Genomic DNA, 16991 nt, shown 5'->3' on the forward strand with positions numbered 1-16991 from the left:
TATATCTGGCACTGTGGGGCAACGTGTATCTGACACTGCGAGGCAACGTATATCTGGCACTCTGGGGGCATTTCTGTATCTGGCACTGTGGGGCAATGTGTATCTGGCACTGTTAGTCAATGTGTATCTGGCACTGTGGGGCAATGTATATCTGTCACTGTGGGGCAATGTGTATCTGACACTGCGAGGCAATGTATATCTGGCACTCTGGGGGCATTTCTGTATCTGGCACTGTGGGGCAATGTGTATCTGGCACTGTGGGGCAATGTATATCTGGCACTGCGGGGCAATGTATATCTGGCACTGTGGGGCAACGTGTATCTGACACTGCGAGGCAACGTATATCTGGCACTCTGGGGGCATTTCTGTATCTGGCACTGTGGGGCAATGTGTATCTGGCACTGTTAGTCAATGTGTATCTGGCACTGTGGGGCAATGTGTATCTGACACTGCGAGGCAATGTATATCTGGCACTCTGGGGGCATTTCTGTATCTGGCACTGTGGGGCAATGTGTATCTGGCACTGTGGGGCAATGTATATCTGGCACTGTGGGGCAATGTATATCTGGCACTGTGGGGCAACGTGTATCTGACACTGCGAGGCAATGTATATCTGGCACTCTGGGGGCATTTCTGTATCTGGCACTGTGGGGCAATGTATATCTGTCACTGTGGGGCAATGTGTATCTGGCACTGTGGGGCAATGTATATCTGGCACTGTGGGGCAACGTGTATCTGGCACTATTGGGGTCATATGTGTATCTGCCCCTCCCCCATATGTGTATCACGCCCCCATTTCCATTGGCCACGCCCCATGTGGCATTTGGCCACACCCATTTTTTTGCGCGCGCGCCTTCGGCGCGCGCACACAGTACCCGTAAGACATTTTTTCTACTTGCACCACTGGCTGTGAGCCATGTTTAGTAGCCTCCCCCTGGCTGCCTAATTACAGGGCTCCGTCCCTTTGATGCAGAGCTGCAGACATCAGTCGGAGGAAAGACGCACAGTAATTATACAGAGCCAGGCAGAAGCCATCTCAGAAGGCTTGTCAGGGTTCCCTGGCTCATCAGTGTTCTATATGAGGCAGATATGTACCTATCGCCGCTCTACAGGAAGCGCAGGCATGGATAACGAGTGTCACTGGTATACGGCAGGGGTTATAGTCACTCCGTCCTGCCAGGCCAGGGGTGTAACGATCTATAAAAGTAAAACTTGCACAGTAGATGTTCAGCGATCACCAGCCCCCCTTCTCCATATCACCTCTGACTGAACAGTTTAATCCCCCTCCCGCTCCCCAAGCAGTGCGACTTCTAATCCAATTCACCCCTAACTTGTCAAGTTGAAACCTCCATCTCGAGTAGAATTTAAAACAGAAGTAACTATACCCTGCAACATCCTGGATCACTTCTACTGTAATTAAACAGTATAACGACTGCATTGCAATGCTAAAGAGCTCATTATACGGGTGCTAACAGAACCACTTTGGTTACAAATTAAGATTTAGTAAAGGTAACACCCATGAATTATTCTTGCTAAAAATACACCAATTCATAGAGATATGTCCTGATACAGCTATCTTCAGCACCAAATAGCTGAATCTAGAGCGCCAGACTGTGACCTAGCTGCACCAAAACATTAATGGTCATTGCCTAGTACACTACGGGCCCTGATCCTGATTTGGAAGTAAAGCACAAATACAAATAAAAAATCATCAAGTAACCACGGGGCACTGCGGGTTCAGTATATACCACTTATCTGGATGCCAGCAGTCACATCACGGACGCCGGCATTCAGACATTAAACATTCCTACGTCGGCAGGGATAAGTATTTATACCCCCCTACCCTAACCCTTGGAGGGGTGGTGGCTAGGGCTAACCCTGGGGGGATGGCTAGGACTACCCCCCCCCCCCCCCCCCCCAGTGCCTAACCTTAACCGCCTGGGTCCTAACCCTAACAATGCCCCCCGATAATTACACTCAGGATGTCGGCTGTCAGTTTTCCGGCGCCGGTCACCCGAGTGGCGTCAGGATTCCGGCGTCGGTCACATGATGTAACATGTGCAGAGAGATTACATTTGGGTAGAGTGTGTTCATACTGAAATGTAATTTGCTGTGTAAAGGTAAAGCTGTCCAACATTTGTGGGCTACATGCAAGAGCAGCCAGTATTTACCCTGCACAGAGGAAAATAAATGTTCTTATACAAAATTACTAACACGAAGCACAGAGTACACTATGGTGGTCATTCTGATTTGATTTATAGCTGCCGTTGTTCACTGCGTAGCGATCAGTGAAAAAAACGGCTAATCCGCGCATGCGTATGCACCGCACTGCGCAGCACGTCATACGGGTACGAAGTCCTTAGTGGTTTTGCACTGGTTCTAGTGACGATTCCAATCGCACAGCCGAACGCAAGGAGATTGATAGGAAGAGGGAGTTTCTGGGTGTCAACTGACCATTTTCTGGGAGTGTTTGGAAAAACACAGGCATGGCCGGGCGTTTGCTGGGCGGGTATCTGATGTCATTACCGTGTCACTCGTCGCAGCAATCATCGCACAGAATAAGTAACTACGGGGCTGGTCTTGTTTTGCACAAAATGTGTTTGCAGGCGCTCTGCTGCACAGGCGTTCGCACTTCTGCAAAGCGAAAATACACTCCCCCGTGGGCGGCGAATATGCGTTTGCACGGCTGCTAAACACTGCTAGCGAGCGATCAACTCGGAATGACCCCCCATTAGCAAAGTAAGGCACAAAAAGCGCACAGTCTGTGTAAAAAGGCAAAGACAGGTCCCTGCGCTAGTGACCCGCGCCATGCATCTAACGCTTTATCTGCGCCTTTACAATGCCATTGGGAGGAAAGAAACATAACACAAATCCTAAGCACACAGTGCACCATAAACACTGCAGGAATAATGGAGGAGAAAAGTAACAGAATGAAGGAAAAAGCGCACAGCGTGGAAATTGTGCCAGACGTCTCGCACCATATGATGCACAAAGTATAATTCACATGTATGCCATAAGGAATACTTCACAGATATACATAGGTTTACCATACTAGCCCGTTAAACCGGGACACTCATAAATTACACAGATTCCATGGCTGATTAAAACTAGGTGAAATCAGGCTTGAAGTCAGCCAGCCACAGAACCTGTGTAATTCATGAGAGTCCCGGTTTAAAGGGACAGTATGGTGCTTAAATACAGACCAGAGAGATTTCAAGCAACACTTAGCATATGCTAATTATCCTTTACTGACTTATTCCACACCGCTCTGCAAACAGAATAAATTAGCTTCATCAGTAATAATTCTGTAACCCAATGTAACAGAGATATGGTGGTGTGTTCAACAGAGCTTGCAATCTAAAGTGTGATTTGTACCGTGAGCCTGCCACGTTTACATTAAGTGGATACAGAGACGCTCAGAGTCCGAGAGGGAACCTAGCTGCAGAAGGTCTTGCCAATGACGGCGCATTATAAACCGGAGCGGAGCCTCAAGCAGAATTAGTGACTTGAGGTTATGACCTCACATGACCAGTGAATGCACCCAGGACTAAGGACGTATTAATGCAGCGTGACACAATTAGCACGTTATCTGGAGGTGCGACGTCCAGGATTAATATTCTGGATTACCAATTGACAGAAATGAAGGGCTCCTGTTTGGGAATGGGAGAGAGCGTGAGAACCAAGGACGATTCGTTACCAGGGAGGAAACCAGGACGGGCCAGTGGAAAAATCCCAGTCTGCCCAAATATTATTATTATTATTATATAGCCAGAGGTATACGGCAACCAACTGGAACGAGTTCTGAGTAGGAAGACCCGGGCACTAAGAAAAGAAAACCTCACTGTAGACGGAACAGACTGGAGTGTTAAATGTTTTTAGGCAATGACATATATAAATCAGTTTCCTTGCACATAACAAGCGGCCCTTATCAGCTCGGCCCTGGATGACAAGACAATAGTTGGCTGTTTGTGTAATACGCGTGTGCGTCACTCCAGAGAATCAACATATAACCTTGAGCACAGGAGAAATCCCTGAACATCTTAGTGCACGATAACCAGGACTCTGCAACACAGACTCGCTTTGTTCTCAGCAAATACTCTGACTAATGAGACCGAGAAACAGGTTTCCAGTTAGTGTTGTGTCAGGTAGTTTAAGAACTACAACACACATGAAGAGAAGCAAACACAGCAGAGAAAACATTCTGAAAGCAGTGTATGTTTTACTTAGGTCTTTAATAAAACGAAAGTGTTCCTATACTTGATCTTTGCATAGGGACTGCCTTTTAGCTTTCTACCACTAGATGGTGCTGTTCTTCCAGACAGCACTAACAATATGACAGACTCCACAATCAATAAACAATAATAAGCATTTAGGTGTAAAACAATACGGTAATTTTATGAAATACAGGATACAATACATGAAAATTACATTTCACATAACCGCTAACATTTTAGTATATTTATGCTGCTTAAAGATCATAGTATAATGTGTGATAACTGAAAATCGATTTATTTATCGTGTATTGATTTTCCAGGTGTGTAAACATTGAACATACACAGAAGTTGTTGAAGTGGATAACGGCTAAGTATCACGTATTTTATAAATGTATTTTATATGGCCATCATCACCAGATGAATTATATTATATACCTTGACACTTATTTGGGAAGATAAAACAGGCCTACATTGACTAATTCACGTGAATTGTACAGGTGTGTGTAATTTGTATCGGAGCCCTGTGACTGGGGACAGAACTGTAATGCGAGTCGCATTAGTGTGGAGCGCGAGTCGCATTAGTGTGGAGCGCGAGTCGCATTAGTGTGGAGCGCGAGTCGCATTAGTGTGGAGCGCGAGTCGCATTAGTGTGGAGCGCGAGTCGCATTAGTGTGTAACGCGATTATTGTCATGTTTTTAAAATGTTGAATTTCAGCTTCAATTTTGCTTGTGGTGCATTTAACCTTCTAAATATTAACAAGAAATGTAGGAAGAGTCACATGGAATGACCAGGGACGCCAACAGCTGTGCTGGGCCCACGTACGGGAGGGAAGGGGGCAAAGGGAAGGTGGGGTCGGGGGATATGTGGGGAGGTGCGGCCAGCCTGCCTCCTTATGAAATATTAAAACATGTGGCCCCAAGGACGGCGGCAGGGGGACGGGAGTGGCCCCAAGGACGGCGGCAGGGGGACGGGAGTAACCCCAAGGACGGCGGCAGGGGGACGGGAGTGGCCCCAAGGGGCCGGGAGTGGCCCCAAGGACAGCGGCAGGGGGCTGGTGTAAGGAGTCACAAAGCTGAATTTTACAACTTTTATTTGATGAATGAAAATGATAGCCAGCATGTGCATTCCAGCAAATGTGTAAAATATTTAGCGAAACAGATGTAGCCACGCTCATCAAGTTTGCAACACGTGCCGAGGCGCAGGTGTGACTTAGTATGCCGCACGTACTGAGACGTGTGCGCGTCCTAGCCGTGGGCACACTTGCCGTTCCTGGATTGCCACAAATACGGAAAATGCTGCATGTTGGATGAGCGTGGCTACATCTGTATATTTAAATGTATATACTGTGATTTATAAGTGTGTATGTACAAGTTAGTACAATATTAGGGAAAAACACTTGCAACTTCCACCTGCAAGTTAAAAAAAACAAAAAAACATTACTAATTACTATTTAAACACATTATTATTCATCAGGGGTTTACCAGGGAAGCCGCACCGTGTCCCGACATATGGACATTAATTTCTCCCATTGAAACCCACATTAACTTAACACGATTTTCTAATTAAGCAGAAGCCAGCAGACATGAATTACTCTCCATTACCAACACCCACCTATACATAAGAAACACTAGAACCATATTTATCCCTAAATGACAGTTTATATTGACGGGCCGCCGGTAAGCAGAATATTGGTCACATTGTAACACACAAGACTGTGTCACATCCAATCCGCTGCAGAGAGATCAAAATAAATCTCTGTGTAAGGTTATTGGTTCCCTGTCTATAGGGTTTGGGTTCTGTATAATGTATGCAGAGTATACGTCAGGGGACAGTCGGATGAAGTAGCCTCCAGTACATGTCACATTGCATTGAGAACAGTGGCGAGCGTTGGCCAGAGGAGATGTCACAACAATCACAAACATCTAACGAGACAACAATAGAATATATTCTGCATAATCAGCATCAAAGCCTATGCCCCGATCCAGTGTGCAATATTCGCTACCATTATGAAATATACTGTATGTACTCATCGCAGTCTTCTAAAGTACAATATAATACTACACTCTACTCAATGTAGCCACGGAACTCACATATAAACCAGGCCCAACTACATTATAACTCCTCCAGCTACACCACAGGCTTTACTGGGAGCTGTGAGGGGAGGTGGGGGTAACATGAAGCACTTCGGGGGACGTCATGGGCCTACAGACCCCGCTTCCCGGTGTGCAGCACTCCTCTACCAGAGTTCTATCCCATAAAGAACATATTTTTACAATTCCTATAAACGTCAAATCAGACATCAGGCTATAAAAGTATTAAACACCGATGATCTAATTTCTACGTATCTTCTTTAACGTATGAACCACCCAAAGATGGCAACAGAACCGTGACACCCATTGTCCAGATCATAAAAACCGGCAATGTGAATGGTTTGGGGACAACTAGATCAGCAGCTTCTCTTCTTCAACAGTCTCTGACACAGAGTAAGTTTCCAGTACGAGATCATGTATGGAAAGGACGCACCTACAGAGAGAGGCGTTTTCTTAGCAGGGAGGGAGGGGGTGATGCTGAACACGTAACACCGCTGTATGCAACAGATTTTGGAATAAAGCAGTCGGGTGCGTTGAGCTGCGACAATGACCATTTCATCAATAATTCATCCCATAAAAAGTGGCCTACCTGCTGGTAAAAGAAATTCAAGGTGGGCTTGTCCTCTGTGAATTGGTTCAGAAACCCTTTGGGCAAATATCGAATTCTCAGTTCATACCTAAAAGACAGAAGCACACAGAAATGATCAGAAATATTGCACAATCCACTGATCAGGCCGAAGCACCAGGCTTTACAAACGATTACGCTTGCACCAAACCATTAGGGTCCGATTACATCAGAATTCTGACTGCTGGCTCTGACGTCAAAGGACCTTACAGTCAGCACGCGCTAATGGACAGGATTGAAGTTTCCTCACATCAAAGAGAACAAAAAGCCGCTTAAGCTTTTTCATCGACTTTGCGATGGGTCATAGAAACCCCTTCCCCTGCCCATATTACCATCTGCTACGTCCGTTATACCAGGAGGGAGTTAGGTCCCTACATCTGCTAATCCCTCCTGCTGTCTTACTAACACAGACAATAAAAAAGTAATTTATAGACTACATAATGCCTGCTCTACGGCATGCATTCTCCCCCCACTGCCGGATCAGCAGTTCACGCAGCACTTCAACACTAATGATCGGATTAGTGGCAGAAATAACCCACAGGTGCGCTTGTCCAAATGATAAATTGAACGGGCACAACGACCAACATCAGCCAATGACGGCACGCGCCAACGCTGCAGTCAGCCAACCAGATTTACCATCCCGCCCCAATCAAAACATTGCCCAATCAGACTTAATGAACAAACCCATTAAGTATCCCTACATAAAGAAAAAAAGAAAAAAGTATCCCAAAAACATAAAACGCTGCCTTAGGAAAATGGCAGGTATTAAAAATAAGATTTTAAACCTACCGGTAAATCTTTTTCTCCTAGTCCGTAGAGGATGCTGGGGACTCCGTAAGGACCATGGGGATAGAAAGGCTCCGCAAGAGACATGGGCACTAAAAAGTACTTTAGATATGGGTGTGCACTGGCTCCTCCCTCTATGCCCCTCCTCCAGACCTCAGTTAGAGAAACTGTGCCCAGAGGAGACGGACAGTACGAGGAAAGGATTTTTGTTAATCCAAGGGCAAGATTCATACCAGCCCACACCATCCACACCGTACAACATGGAATAAACGAACCTGTTAAAAGTATGAAACAAACAGCATCAGCCCGAGACTGATCAAAACTGTAACATAACCCTTAAGTGAGCAAAAACTATATACAAGTCTTGCAGATGTAGTCCGCACTGGGACGGGCGCCCAGCATCCTCTACGGACTAGGAGAAAAAGATTTACCGGTAGGTTTAAAATCTTATTTTCTCTTACGTCCTAGAGGATGCTGGGGACTCCGTAAGGACCATGGGGATTATACCAAAGCTCCAAAACGGGCGGGAGAGTGCGGATGACTCTGCAGCACCGATTGAGCAAACATGAGGAAACATCAGTGAGCAAACATCAGCCAGGGTATCAAACTTGTAGAACTTCGCAAAGGTATTTGAACCCGACCAAGTAGCAGCTCGGCACAGCTGTAATGCCGAGACACCACGGGCAGCCGCCCAAGAAGAGCCCACCTTCCTAGTGGAATGGGCCTTTACAGAATTTGGTAACGGCAATCCAGCCGTAGAATGAGCCTGCTGAATCGTGTTACAGATCCAGCGAGCAATAGTCTGCTTCGAAGCAGGAGCGCCAACCTTCTCGGCTGCATACAGGACAAACAGTGCCTCTGTTTTCCTAACCCGAGCCGTTCTGGCCACATAAATTTTCAATGCCCTGACCACATCAAGGGACTCGGAATCCTCCAAGTCCCGTGTAGCCACAGGCACCACAATAGGTTGGTTCATATGAAAAGAAGAAACCGCCTTGGGCAAAAATTGAGGATGAGTCCGCAACTCTGCTCTATCCACATGGAAAATCAGATAGGGGCTTTTGTGAGATAAAGCCGCCAACTCCGACACTCGCCTTGCCGATACCAAGGCCAACAACATGACCACTTTCCAAGTGAGATATTTTAATTCCACCGCTTTAAGTGGTTCAAACCAGTGAGACTTAAGGAACCGCAACACCACGTTAAGGTCCCAGGGTGCCACTGGAGGTACAAAAGGAGGCTGGATATGCAGCACTCCCTTCACAAAAGTCTGGACTTCTGGGAGAGAAGCAAATTCCTTCTGAAAGAAAATGGATAGGGCCGAAATCTGAACCTTAATGGAGCCTAATTTTAGGCCCAAATTCACTCCTGTCTGTAGGAAGTGAAGGAAACGGCCCAAATGGAATTCTTTCGGAGTAGCATTCCTGGACTTACACCAAGATACGTACTTTCGCCATATACGGTGATAATGTTTAGCTGTCACGTCTTTCCTAGCCTTTATCAGAGTAGGAATGACCTCATATGGAATGCCCTTCTCCGCTAGGATCCGGCGTTCTACCGACATGCCGTCAAACGCAGCCGCGTTAAGTCTTGGAACAGACAGGGCCCCTGTTGTTACAGGTCCTCTCTGAGAGGAAGAGGCCACGGATCTTCTGTGAGCATTTCCTGCAGATCCGGATACCAGGGCCTTCGCGGCCAATCTGGAACAACGAGAAATGTCTGTACTCCTCTTCGTCTTATGATTCGCAATATCTTTGAGATGAACGGAAGAGGAGGGAACACATAGACCGACCGAAACACCCATTGTCACCAGGGCGTCCACTGCCACTGCCTGAGGGTCCCTCGACCTGGCGCAATACTTCGGTAGTTTCTTGTTGAGGCGTGACGCCATCATGTCTATCTGGGGCAGTCCCCACCGACTTGCAATCTCTGCGAAGGCTTCCTGATGAAGTCCCCACTCTCTTGGATGTAGATCGTGTCTGCTGAGGAAATCTGCTTCCCAGTTGTCCACTCACGGAATGAAGACTGCTGTCAGGGCGCTTACATGATTTTCCGCCCAGCGAAGAATCCTGGTGGCTTCTGCCATTGCCACTCTGCTCTTTGTTCCGCCTTGGCGGTTTACATGTGCCACTGCGGTGATGTTGTCTGACTGGATCAGAACCGGTAGGTCGCGAAGTAGATTTTCCGCTTGTCGAAGTGCGTTGTATATGGCCCTCAACTCCAGTACATTGATTGCGAAGACAAGCCTCCTGGCCTGACCAGAGACCCTGGAAGTTTCTTCCCTGCGTGACTGCACCCCAACCTCGGAGGCTCGCGTCTGTGGCTACCAGAACCCAGTCCTGAATGCCGAACCTGCGACACTCCAGAAGGTGAGCACTCTGCAGCCACCACAGGAGAGATATCCTGGCCCTGGGGGACAGGGTGATCATCTGATGAATTTGTAAATGTGACCCGGACCACTTGTCCAGAAGGTCCCACTGAAAAGTTCTCGCATGGAACCTGCCGAATGGAATGGCCTCGTAAGTCGCCACCATCTTTCCCAGAACTCGAGTGCAGTGATGCACTGACACCCTTTTTGGCTTCAATAGGTCCCTGACCAAAGACATGAGTTCTTGGGCCTTTTCCATCGGAAGATAAACCCTTTTCTGGTCTGTATCCAGAATCATGCCTAAGAAAGGCAAACGAGTCGTTGGAATCAACTGTAACTTCAAGATATTGAGAATCCAGCCGTGCTGTTGCAACACCCTCAGGGAGAGTGATACACTGTTCAGCAACTGTTCTCTCGATCTCGCTTTTATTAGGAGATCGTCCAAGTACGGGATAAATGTGACACCCTGCTTGTGCAGGAGCACCATCATTTCCGCCATCACCCTGGTGAAAATCCTCGGGGCCGTGGAAAGCCCAAACGGCAACATCTGAAATTGGCAATGACAATCCTGTACAGCAAACCTCAGGAACGCCTGATGAGGCGGATATATGGGGACATGAAGGTATGCATCCCTTATGTCCAGGGACACCATATAATCCCCCCCCTTCCAGGCTGGCGATGACTGCTCTGAGCGACTCCATCTTGAACTTGAACATTTTTAAGTATAGGTTTAAGGATTTTAAATTTAAAATGGGCCTGACCGAACCGTCCGGTTTCGGGACTACAAACAGAGCTGAGTAATACCCCAACCCCTGCTGCAGCAGGGGGACTTTGACCACCACTTGTTGAAGACACAATTTTTGAATTGCATTTAACACTATCTCCCTCTCTGGGGGAGAAGCCGGTAAGGCCGATTTGAAAAACCGGCGAGGAGGCACCTCTTCGAATTCCAGCTTGTAACCCTGGGAAATAATTTCTATTGCCCAGGGATCCACCTGCGAGTGAACCCAGACGTGGCTAAAAGTCGAAGACGTGCCCACACTGGGGCAGACTCCCTCAGGGGAGCCCCAGCGTCATGCGGTGGATTTTGTAGAGGCCGGGGAGGACTTCTGCTCCTGGGAACTAGCTGTGGCTGGCAGCTTTTTCCCCTTGCACTTACCTCTGGCAAGAAAGGAAGATCCCCGCACTCTCTTGGGTTTATGCGACCGAAAGGACAGCATCTGATAATGTGGCGTTTTCTTAGGCTGTGAGGAAACATAAGGCAAAAAAGTTGATTTACCAGCCGTAGCCGTGGAAACTAGGTCCGTGATAACTTCCCCAAACAATTCCTCACCCTTGTAAGGTAAAACCTCCATATGCCTCTTCGAGTCGGAAAACCCGTCCATTGTCGGGTCCATAGGGCCCGTCTAGCCGAAATCGCCATAGCGTTGGCTCTGGAACCCAGTAGGCCAATGTCTCTCTGAGCATCTCTCATATATAGGACAGCATCCTTAATATGACCCAGGGTCAATAAAATGGTCTCCTTATCCAGCGTATCTATATCAGAAGATAAGGTATCTGTCCACGCTGCTACAGCGCTACAAACCCAAGCCGACGCTATCGCCGGTCTGAGTAAGGTACCCGTATGTGTGTAAATAGACTTCAAGGTAGTCTCCTGCCTGCGATCCGCAGGATCCTTGAGGGTAGCTGTATCTTGAGATGGCAGCGCTACCTTTTTGGATAAGCGTGTCAACGCTTTGTCCACCCTTGGGGAGGATTCCCACCGTATCCTGTCCTTAGTCGGGAAAGTATACGCCATTAGAATCCTTTTGGGAATCTGCAGTTTCTTGTCTGGAGATTCCCAAGCACTTTCAAATAATTTGTTCAGCTCATGAGATGGGGGAAAGGTTACCTCAGGTTTCTTTTCCATGTACATGTGCACCTTCGTGTCAGGGACAGAGGGTTCATCCGTGATATGCAACACCTCTTTTATAGCAATAATCATATAATGAATACTTTTAGCCAATTTTGGCTGCAACTTTGCATCATCGTAGTCAACACTGGAGTCAGAATCCGTGTCGTCATCAGTGTCTACTATTTGGGATAGTGGGCGCTTCTGAGACCCAGAAGGTCCCTATGACATAGTTAAAGGCAGGGCTAAACTCCCTGTACATTCCCTGGACTCTGCTTTGTCCAACCCAAACCCTCTGTCACCGTGTTCAGCAGGGGAGAGTCCGGGGAGCCAGCTTCTCAGTGGTGTGCTGTGGAGAAAATGGCGCTGGTGAGTGCTGAGGATCAAGCTCCGCTCCCTCAGCAGCAGGCTTCGGTCCCGCTTGATTACTTTGAAAAACTGGCGGGGGATCTCAGATATACCGTGCAAAGCCCATATATGTCCTGATTTGCCAGACCAGAGGTTTAAATTGCTGCCCAGGGCGCCCCCCCTGCGCCCTGCACCCTTACAGTGCCTGCCGTGTGTGTGTTGTGTGGGAGCAATGGCGCGCAGCGTTACCGCTGCGCATTACCTCAGTGAAGATCCGAAGTCTTCTGCCACCTTTGAAGTCTTCTTTCTTCATATACTCACCCGGCTTCTATCTTCCGGCTCTGCGAGGAGGACGGTGGCGCGGCTCCGGGACGAACAGCTAGGAGAGACCTGCGTTCCGACTCCCTCTGGAGGTAATGGTGTCCAGTAGCCTAAGAAGCAGAGCCTAGCAGTTAAGTAGGTCTGCTTCTCTCTCCTCAGTCCCTCGATGCAGGGAGCCTGTTGCCAGCAGTGCTCCCTGAAAATAAAAAACCTAACAAAAATTATTTCTTTCAGGAAACGCAAGAGAGCTCCCTGTAATGCACCCAGTCTCCTCTGGGCACAGTATCAAACTGAGGTCTGGAGGAGGGGCATAGAGGGAGGAGCCAGTGCACACCCATATCTAAAGTTCTTTTTAGTGCCCATGTCTCCTGCGGAGCCCATTTATCCCCATGGTCCTTACGGAGTCCCCAGCATCCTCTAAGACGTAAGAGAAAATAGGACTATGGTACTTACCGATAAATCCCTTTCTCCGATTCCATAGGGGACACTGGAGCATATAGACAATGGCGTATAGATGAGTGTATAATTGGAGCCTTGCACTTTACTTTTTTTCAGAAAGTGTAGCTGGCTCCTCCCCCTCTATATACTGCCAAGCCCAGTTTAGATTAGTGCCCCAAACGTGTTAATATTCAGAGGTCTCTGCCCAAAACGGAAAACTTTCTATTGGGTCTGCTGTACACTCGTACGTCCTTCCCTAGGTCTTCAGTCCACAGATCTCCACCCATCTAAATCACATGACTCACTAATAACAACCAGATCAAACGTTTTTTTTTCCCAACGCAGCAATGAAACGCTTAAGCGCATTGATTGGCTGATACAGGCTACACCTTTGCATCCATTTCTATAATGGAACGCAAACGCTGTGAAACGTTTTTGTTGCTCTACGAATGCAGCATGCGACTGCGCCAGCGACATAAGGCGGAAACGATACAGCACGCAGTACGGCATAAAGACACGGTGACAAAAGCTTTGATATAAATCTCACATCAGTTTATATTAGAACTAAATGAGTTTCTCACTCCGCAACAGGCATAAATAAAATGATCAGAAAGTGGATTTATTTGTACAATCACAGAATCAGCGCCAGCTGCCGGCGCACTGAATATTAATATTTTATAAACCCCCTACCGCAACTCGGCTTGCCATAAAAACAAAGGCATTAATTAAAATGAAATATTGCGATTCCAGATCAAATTAATTACAGCGAGGACGGGACTGTAGCTCTATCCGCTGAACACTCGCTTTCCTCCCTGGGAGCGGTGACTTGTGGAGAACAGATAAATGTGTTGGGGGAGGATTCGTTCAACATAAAACAAGAAAACGCAGAGCTTTACACCAGGCGGAATGCGAATACTGATAATACCCTCCAGATTAAACCTCAATCACATGGAATGGATTTTGTTCTAGAGTATCGGTGTAATCAGTAGGCTGAGAAATGAGTTGTTCACTGAACAGGCACGGGCGTTAATATGAAACATCCATGGGGGTCATTCTGACCCGTTCGCTCGCTGCATTTTAACGCAGCAGAGCGAACGGGTCCCTACTGCGCCGGCGCCGTAGTGCGCCGGCGCATGCCAGACGGCCGAAGGCCGTAGCAGGGATACGATCGCCTCTGCCTGATCGACAGGCAGAGGCGATCGCTGGGCAAGAGGGGGTGGAACGGCGGCGTTAGGCCGCCATTTCGTATATTGGTCCGGCCAACGCAGGCGTGCCCGGACCAAACGGGGGCGGGCCGCAGCGACTGCGTGACATCACACACAGACGCCGCGGCCCGGGGTGTGATGAGTAGCTCCCGGCCAGCACGCTTAAGCTGCACTTCTGCGAGGGGGGACACTGACATGCGGGGCGGACTAGCCCTGTGCTGGGCGTCCACCTGCATGTCAGGGAAAAAGATCGTAGCTGTGCTAAATTTAGCACAGCTACGATCAACTCGGAATGACCCCCCCCATGTCCAATCTCAGATGCTGTTCTACCTCCAGTCAGTGTGCCTGATCCAGACGCAAACCATCCTATTATTGGGGTTCTGCACATGCGTCAAAGTCGTGCTTATATATATCGTATGTAGCCGCTGGGATCTGCAAAGACGCCAGTGGGCTTCTCAGTACACAATCCAAGCGGCCGGGACATTTGTAGAAATCCGCACAGCCGCGGCATACACATTTGAGCCTGTGAATGTATGTACGCCCAGCTCTGAACCAGGCCCAGTGACCAGAACTGAGATAAAGGGCATCGGTGGACCTCCGCTATCGGATTGATATTTGAAACAATACAAAATAACTATCCGTGCAACACTTGTGAAACATAATTTGTGCCGCGTTAAATCCCAGACCGGAAGAGCTAACACTTACTTCCACTCCTCAGGCGGATGAGCCTGCTCATACTTCTCTCGGACGTGAGACACTCCCATATCCAGATGCAGCCAATGGACCTCCTCGGAGCGCAAGTGACTGAGACGTAATCCATACGAGGAGACACATTTTACTTTGTGACTGTCCACAATCTTCTGGATTATACCCTGGAATAAATAAATCATTGGATGTAATAATAAGAATTTACTTACCGATAATTCTATTTCTCGGAGTCCGTAGTGGATGCTGGGGTTCCTGAAAGGACCATGGGGAATAGCGGCTCCGCAGGAGACAGGGCACAAAAAGTAAAGCTTTTCCAGATCAGGTGGTGTGCACTGGCTCCTACCCCTATGACCCTCCTCCAGACTCCAGTTAGGTACTGTGCCCGGACGAGCGTACACAATAAGGGAGGATTTTGAATCCCGGGTAAGACTCATACCAGCCACACCAATCACACCGTACAACTTGTGATCTAAACCCAGTTAACAGTATGATAACAGAGGAGCCTCTGAAAGATGGCTCCCTAAACAATAACCCGAATTAGTTAACAATAACTATGTACAAGTATTGCAGATAATCCGCACTTGGGATGGGCGCCCAGCATCCACTACGGACTCCGAGAAATAGAATTATCGGTAAGTAAATTCTTATTTTCTCTATCGTCCTAGTGGATGCTGGGGTTCCTGAAAGGACCATGGGGATTATACCAAAGCTCCCAAACGGGCGGGAGAGTGCGGATGACTCTGCAGCACCGAATGAGAGAACTCCAGGTCCTCTTTTGCCAGGGTATCAAATTTGTAGAATTTTACAAACGTGTTCTCCCCTGACCACGTAGCTGCTCGGCAGAGTTGTAATGCCGAGACCCCTCGGGCAGCCGCCCAAGATGAGCCCACCTTCCTTGTGGAATGGGCCTTAACAGATTTAGGCTGTGGCAGGCCTGCCACAGAATGTGCAAGTTGAATTGTGTTACAAATCCAACGAGCAATCGACTGCTTAGAAGCAGGCGCACCCAACTTGTTGGGTGCATACAGTATAAACAGCGAGTCAGATTTTCTGACTCCAGCCGTCCTTGAAATGTATATTTTTAAAGCTCTGACAACGTCCAACAACTTGGAGTCCTCCAAGTCGCTTGTAGCCGCAGGCACTACAATAGGCTGGTTCAGGTGAAACGCTGATACCACCTTAGGGAGAAAATGCGGACGCGTCCGCAGCTCTGCCCTATCCGAATGGAAAATTAAATAAGGGCTTTTATAAGATAAAGCCGCCAGTTCAGATACTCTCCTGGCGGAAGCCAGGGCCAGTAACATAGTCACTTTCCATGTGAGATATTTCAAATCCACATTTTTTAGTGGTTCAAACCAATGGGATTTGAGGAAATCTAAAACTACATTTATATCCCACGGTGCCACCGGAGGCACCACAGGAGGCTGTATATGCAGTACTCCTTTGACAAAAGTCTGGACCTCAGGGACTGAGGCCAATTCTTTTTGGAAGAATATTGACAGGGCCGAAATTTGAACCTTAATAGATCCCAATTTGAGACCCATAGACAATCCTGATTGCAGGAAATGTAGGAAACGACCCAGTTGAAATTCCTCCGTCGGAGTACTCCGATCCTCGCACCACGCAACATATTTCCGCCAAATGCGGTGATAATGCTTCGCGGTGACTTCCTTTCTTGCCTTAATCAAGGTAGGAATGACTTCTTCTGGAATGCCTTTTCCTTTTAGGATCTGGCGTTCAACCGCCATGCCGTCAAACGCAGCCGCGGTAAGTCTTGAAAGAGGCAGGGACCCTGTTGAAGCAGGTCCCTTCTCAGAGGTAGAGGCCACGGATCGTCCGTGACCATCTCTTGAAGTTCCGGGTACCAAGACCTTCTTGGCCAATCCGGAGCCACTAGTATCGTTCTTACTCCGCTTTGCCGTATGATTCTCAATACCTTTGGTATGAGAGGCAGAGGAGGAAACACATACACCGACTGGTACACCCAAGGTGTTAC

General features: G+C 47.9%; 1 protein-coding gene across 11 annotated transcripts in view; it reads right to left on the bottom strand.

The window, feature by feature from the left end:
• The window catches only part of PTK2 (protein tyrosine kinase 2), a 449027-nt gene that overhangs the window by 248683 nt on the left and 183353 nt on the right, over window positions 1-16991 (bottom strand). For 10 of the 11 annotated variants that reach the window (XM_063921189.1, XM_063921188.1, XM_063921184.1 and 7 more), the window contains 2 exons: window positions 14993-15159; window positions 6895-6982 (listed from right to left, as the gene is read on the bottom strand). In XM_063921189.1, the coding sequence (XP_063777259.1) occupies window positions 6895-6982; window positions 14993-15159 (255 nt within the window). Of the gene's footprint in view, window positions 1-6894; window positions 6983-14988; window positions 15160-16991 lie in introns of those variants that run through there. The other variant, XM_063921191.1, reaches the window with a different exon arrangement.

This window comes from Pseudophryne corroboree, chromosome 5 (assembly GCF_028390025.1).
Source record: "Pseudophryne corroboree isolate aPseCor3 chromosome 5, aPseCor3.hap2, whole genome shotgun sequence".
NCBI classification, from domain to species: domain Eukaryota; kingdom Metazoa; phylum Chordata; class Amphibia; order Anura; family Myobatrachidae; genus Pseudophryne; species Pseudophryne corroboree.